We start from the raw sequence: 6765 nt of genomic DNA, 5'->3' as shown, positions 1-6765 counted from the left end.
GAAGGTTGTGGTATCAAAAACTTCCAAGACATCATCTGGGAGAGCAAGAAAGAAAGCCGCAGTTTCGGACTGGGCCTTTTCAGCAGCCAAATGATCTGGAGTCGTTGGACATTTGCTGGCGTCCCTCCAGGCTCGCTGCAGTAGACACCAAGCGTTAAATTTCCGGCGCCATATTCTTACACTTGCTGCTTTGTTTTCGCTGAGCGATAGCTTTGGCGGCTTGTGTTCGGCCATATTTACTTCATCTGAGCTCGCTTGAAGACCAGATTTCGTCGAGAGCGTTCGTCTGAGTTACCACCCGCAAATTCCGTCGCTTTAAGAGGCTAAACCAAGAGATGGGGCGAGAAGTTACGAAAACTTCTGACACCAAGCTGTCAGACAACACACGACGCCATGTTGGACGAGAACATACGCTACTTTATTATGCAGTCCAGAGTACAACGCGCACCCTAACACAGCTTCGAGTTAACAAAAAAGACTCGTCTGTACAGTGCTAGTCTCAATCTTAAGCAAATTATTTACAAAATATCTTAGTGAAAGTGCTGAAGCGTAACACAAAACAGTGTACATTTTTTTTCTATTAGTTCATGTTTTCACTGGCATTTTTATACATTAAAGTTCTGAGTGAGAATTATACTGTACAAATGCTTCTTTAGTATTTACATTCAGCGGTATACGTCCTGTTTAACTCGAGGCTGGACTATTGAAGGTAAGGGATATATAGCAGTACCAGCAGAGGGTGGTGTCATGCCATGTAGGACCTAACTTGTTCAATCAATGTCTTCTTGCCACAGGTGGCTTCTACTCTGACACTGAAGCCTTTGTTAACCAAAGTTGCCGTCAGTGTCCCAATGGCACTTTCGTCCCCACTGATAAAGCACCTGGAAAGATGATGGCAGATTGCAATCCGTGTCCGGATGGTAATAAATTACTGGAAATCTGTTATCTGCAAAGCTTTTTTTTTCTGAAAGCTCCATTATCGGCAGAATCTAGCATTTAGGTCTTGTGTGGCCATGCATTACTATGCTTCTAAAGGCAACCACCAAAAAATATAAAAAATATATATTTATCAATTGATTTAAATTTGAAACTAAACTATAAACAGCCTGAGTATGTAGGCTTTTTTCTTTGATTTTTTCTTTTTTTTTTTTTTAACAGGAACAGATACCCTAACTTTCGCTGGGTATCGCGCTTGTAAATGTTTAAAAGGTCATCACCGTACTCATCGGTTTGAAGGTTGCAAACTTTGTGAAGATGGATTACACTGTGACAACGAATCTGCTACTCTAAAGACCGGTTATTGGTGGAAATGGAGAAACGAAACTTACAAACTTCTTTATAAAGATTTTGCGATGAGCCTCGTTAATGAAACTTACACTCCTGGCAAAAGCATCAATTTCTCAATAACTAATCATTCCCTCAATGAGTTCCCACACCCCGTGCCAAAGTCATACAAATGTCCGAGAGAAGAGTCATGTAAGGGGGGTCAAGATTCAGTATGTGCCACAGGCTACCAAGGTCCATTATGCGCAGTATGCAGTCCTGGTTACTATAAACAATTGCAAACATGCCGGCTGTGTCCAACCAAAAAATGGATGACTGTCCAGCTGTCAATCATAGCGGCAGTAGCTGCAATAGTCCTTGCTGTTATAATTTGGACAAGCAAAAGAAAAAGCAAGAAAAAAAAAGGACGTTCTTCAGTGGATATCATTCTCTGCAGGCTAAAAATTGTTATTGGCTTCTACCAAGTCACAAATGGAGTTCTGGAAACATTTTCATATATAAAATGGCCAGGCGCTCTTGAGGTTATTGGAAGATACTCCGAGATATTGCAGATGAATGTTTTCCAGGTGGCACCAATTCATTGTCTCTTGCCAAATGCAAGAATGAACGCCTTTGCAGACTTGTTTGCCATACTCGCGATGAATGCTGCTGCCATCCTGATGTCTGTCCTTGCTTTTGGACTAAGAAAGTTATTTCTACTGCGAAGCGCTTTGAACAGACAACAGAAAGAAAAAAAGGTTGCCCAGGCTAAAGAGGTGATTTACCGAAACTCGTTTTTCTTCCTTTTCCTGACGTATCTGAGTACGTGCTCGAAGACAGCACAAGTAGTTCCACTTGCCTGTCGCAAACTTTGCATCGACGAAGAAGACGAAACATGTGACGAATACCTCAGAGCAGACTACAGCATAAACTGCAACAGTCAAGAGTACAATCGTTCGGTCATCGTTGCATACTGCGCCGTATTTTACATCATCTTACTTCCCACTGCCTCGCTGATAGCTCTTTGGAGACAACGTAAGGTGCTTCGTGGAAATGTACTCGACGCCGAGAGTGAAGCTTTGGAGCCTCAAGAGCAAGCCATAGGAAATGCTATCAACACCGAAAATGAAGATTTGGAGCCTCAAGAGCAAAACACGGGAAATGTTATCCACGGCGAAAATGAAGATTTGGAGCGTCAAGAGCAAAACGCAGGGAATGCTATCCACGCCGAGAATGAAGATTTGGAACATCAAGAACAAAACGCGGGAAATTTAATCCATGCCGAGAATAAAGATTTGGAGCCCCAAGAGCAAAACATGGGAAATGTTATCCAGGCCGAAAAGGAAGATTTGGAACATCAAGAAGAAAACGCGGGAAATTTAATCCATGCCGATGCCGAGAATGAAAACTTGGAGCCTCAAGAGCAAAACACGGGAAATGTTATCCACGCCGAAAATGAAGATTTGGAACATCAAGAACAAAATGCGGGAAATTTAATCGATACCGATGCCGAGAGTAAAGATTTGGAGCCTCAAGAGCAAAACACGGAAAATGTTATCCAGGCCGAAAACGAAGATTTGAAACATCAAGAACAAAACTCGGGAAATTTAATCCAAGCCGAGAATGAAGATTTGGAGCCTCAAGAGCAAAACACGGGAAATGTTATCCAGGCCGAAAACGAAGATTTGAAACATCAAGAACAAAACTCGGAAAATGTAATCCATGCCGAGAATGAAGATTTGGAGCCTCAAGAGCAAGCCACGGGAAATGTAATCCACGCCGAGAATGAAGCTTTGATGTCTCAAGAGCAAGCGAAGGGTAATATAGTCCACTCGGAGAATGAAGCTTTGGGACATCAAGAGCAAGCCACGGGAATTGTAATGGGATTACGATTCCTCTTCGAAAACTATCATTCCCGTGCATGGTACTGGGAGTACATTGAAATGATTCGCAAGCTCGTTTTGACGGCTGCTCTTATCTTTTTGGGTGGAGAGAGCAGGGCCTATGTTGGATTAGCCTTCGTCACCTCAGGACTTTATGTGGTGTTGTTTTCCCTCATCAGCCCTATGGCACATCCATTCGAGAACAGGTTAATGCTGTCATCTCTGTCTGTCACATTCCTTAATTTGGGCATAGGAGCTGTAAGTAGAATTCCTGAAGAGGGTATGTCATCATCCTCCATTGACCCATACGTGGACGACATCACGTTCAACATACTGGTGGTTGGAGCTAATACGCTAGTGATCACCCTTCTCGTTGGTAATTATTGATTCGTATATTATCTGCCAGTATAGAATGAATCATTTATTTACAATCAGCTTGTCAGCTTGGCACTAAGTGAGTTTTGTTAACCCGTGGAACAACCTCTAAAAATTATTGCTAAATAGAAAACCATGGACTAATTAAGTAGTCTAATAGTGTTTTATTGTAAAGTAGCTTGAACTGACAAAAAAATAATAATAAAAAATATATATTCACAAAATGGTAGAAAACTGACGAAGCTAGTACTCTGACCAAAATTTCAAAAGGCCAGACGATGACATTTTGCCAAACCAGAATTCTGTCGACGTGAATGAAAAATATCTAAAAAAAGAGTCTGTGTAACATTTCGAAATCATGTGAGCTACTTTTAAAGTTCAAGTAACTGAACAATTATAGTTTTGGATTACCAAAAGGAAATAGCATTGCCTAGCCTAAAATCATCTTTAACCCTATTAACACCGGCTTTTAGTCCAAACATTTCTCCTTTGTTGCCAATAACATAGAAAAGTGACGCCATATTACGTGGCAATAGACTGTTTTCGATATATTAAAATTCAGCTTGGCAGTGAGGCTTAGAAGACACAAACAAAGGAAATTGAATGACATGTTTATTCATTTCTTTTGTTTGTGTCCTCTAGGCCTCACTATCAAGCTGAATTTAAATATATCGAATTGGCCTATTAGGGAAGGTTTTCGAAGGAGCCGCCATCTTGGATCAACCGATTTTTCTGGATTTTTCTAAAACGATAGTTTTTAGTTTTGGGAATTCAAAATAAATAAGAAAGTAATTCTATAAAATTCATTTAAAAATTGACCCTAATTCCGTGAAAGCTAACTTCAAATAAAAATTACAAAATTTCAAATTTGTAAAAACATGCCTGTAAAAATGTGGTTAAATTTATTTACATAAATAATGAAGCAGCTATCACGGGCCCTTTCTGCCCCCAACCCCCTTCTCTTATATATCTGAATAGGGATAAACAATGGGTTATGCAAATCCAAAGGCGTTTGAGTGAGAGTTAAATAAACTGTCGCTTAGTGTTTCATTTTTGCTTTTTTGTTTTATCATAATTATTGGGGTTTTTTTTCTCGGTCTCCTGTATTTGCAACGGTAAAATCTACAGCAATGTCAAAACCGAAAAAGAAAATCATTGGAATATCTCCACAGCAAGGGTTGACTGGCATTTTATAATTAACTTTTACTTTCGTATGGCCAAAAGGACTACTTGCGATTTTCTTCCATGGGAAAAAAATACTGATTTCTTTCTTATCTTTTTCACAGTTCAGTATGCTGTATACCTCCATCGTTACATAAAACAATGGCGCAAAAATCGTCAATGGTCTTTTTCTTGTTGTCTTGCTTTGATCCTGCCACTTACCGAACTGCAGAGCGAAATAAGCGGATTGACTGGAACGAACATCCTGAAGCAACAGCTGCAAACTAGTGGAATCGAAATACCTTCGGTTACGTTTGAACTCGAGGAACAAGAAACTAAGCCAACTCCAAATGCAGGGAAGCGTGGAAAAGTGGCTCGTAATCTCAGAGAGGAAAATGAGGATAACGCGATTGGTCAGGAGAGCTTGACCGTACGTGTTGATACTCGTAAGCGCAAACGGGTTACCTTTGACCTCAAAGACCAAGACATTAACCCAACTCCAAGAGCAAGGAAGCGTGACAGAGTGGCTGAAAATCCCAGGAAGAAAAATAAGGAAAACGTCATTGGTCAGGAGAGCTTGACCGTACCTGTTGATGCTCGTAAGCGCAAACGGGTTACCTTTGACCTCAAAGACCAAGACATTAACCCAACTCCAAGAGCAAGGAAGCGCGATAGAGTGGCTGAAAATCCCAGGAAGAAAAATAAGGAAAACGTCATTGGTCAGGAGAGCTTGACTGTACTTGTTGATGTTCATGAGCCCAGCCAGGTTACCTTTGATCTCGAAGAAAAAGCAACCAACGCAACTCCAAAGGCAAGGAAGAGTGATAGAGTGGCTGAAAATCCCAGAAAGAAAGCGGACGAAAACGTGATTGGTCAGGGGAGCTTCACTGTACGTGTTGATGTTCATGAGCCAAGACGGGTTACCTTTGATCGCAAAGAACAAGCAGCTAACCCAACTTCAAATGCAGGGAAGCCCGATGAAGTGGTTGTTACTCTCAGCGAAGAAAATGAAGAATACTTGACATGCCAGGAGAGCTTGACCGTTGATGTCTACGAGGGAGGACGGATTACCCATAGCCTCACAGAACAAGAAGCTAACCCATCTCCAGAGGAAGGGCAGCCTGGCGCGGAGCGAAGGGATGTCGAGGACACTTGGCTGTAACTGGAAGAACGATGGCTTGGTCATATCTCAGTGGACAAACATGAACAAACTCATAAACTGGGCTTCGATTTCTGTCTGATCGTAATTAAAACTAAATAACTGTATTCTTGTGTTTCTATGTTTTGCACCTACTACGGTACTTACAAGATAGGAATATAAAAACAGAAGCTTTAAAAGTAACGGCAATTAGTGTCGTAACTTTCAAGAAACTTGTATCATTAAGAATAAAGGCAATATACAGTCAGGAGCAACTTGTAGACTGCTCAGTTTAATACCTCCGCCGTGGAACTTTATAGAGGCATATTCAGCTTTTCGATAATTTGCTTTATTTGCTCATAATATCCATTCAAGTTTAAGTTTTGGTAGTGAAATATATTTAGCTCTAGAAAGATAACGTGGTAACAGTTTGAGTCCGTTTTTCAATGAATATTTGCTTGCCGGCTATTCGCATTTAGCCTTTGTCTTCGCTTCGATACAATTTTTAATTTCCGCCGTAATTATTATCAATATTTAAATTTGTGTTTACTTGTCATAATTTTTAAACATTGCATTTTCAAAAGCCAACAGCAGCTTTATTTGCTAAAGTTTAATTACAAGATATTTCCTCTGTTATTACATTTTGCCAGTTTCTAATTAAGCCTGTGGATTATTTTGCTAATAAGTTTCATGACCGAAGTTCGTTCAGTTCAATAGGACTTTGTTTAACTACCTGTTATCTGCTAACTCGTCTTAGTGAAAGTTCGAACGCTTGGAGCTATGTATACTTTGGCTGTTTCGTCCAGTTTCAGTAATGAATGTTGGGTTAGTTGTTTTAAGCGAGAATTCGTTATTTTTAATTTAGAGTAATTTAGTTCGAACTTTCCCGTCCAAGTAACGAGCACTTGTAACAATAAATTCTTGAGCTAAAACTAGCATTTTTTA

General features: G+C 40.2%; 1 protein-coding gene across 1 annotated transcript; it reads left to right on the top strand.

Moving 5' to 3' along the window:
- Nucleotides 1–1125: 1125 nt before the first annotated feature.
- LOC145500453 (uncharacterized) lies at nt 1126–5852 on the top strand. Its single transcript, XM_081479968.1, has 2 exons — nt 1126–3522; nt 4808–5852. The coding sequence occupies exons 1-2, from the start codon at nt 1353–1355 to the stop codon at nt 5842–5844; spliced, it is 3207 nt and encodes a 1068-aa protein (XP_081336094.1). The 5' UTR covers nt 1126–1352; the 3' UTR covers nt 5845–5852.
- Nucleotides 5853–6765: the final 913 nt, after the last annotated feature.

Source organism: Orbicella franksi, chromosome 10 (genome assembly GCF_964199315.1).
Source record: "Orbicella franksi chromosome 10, jaOrbFran1.1, whole genome shotgun sequence".
NCBI classification, from domain to species: domain Eukaryota; kingdom Metazoa; phylum Cnidaria; class Anthozoa; order Scleractinia; family Merulinidae; genus Orbicella; species Orbicella franksi.
Note: the sequence above shows the minus strand (reverse complement) of the source record. Positions and strands in the feature narration are given on the sequence as shown.

Coding starts and splice junctions, on each gene's coding strand:
- LOC145500453 (XM_081479968.1), top strand. CDS start 1,353: ATGAGCCTCGTTAATGAAACTTACACTCCTGGCAAAAGCATCAATTTC. Junction 3,523..4,807: donor AGTGATCACCCTTCTCGTTG/GTAATTATTGAT, acceptor TCTTTTTCACAG/TTCAGTATGCTGTATACCTC.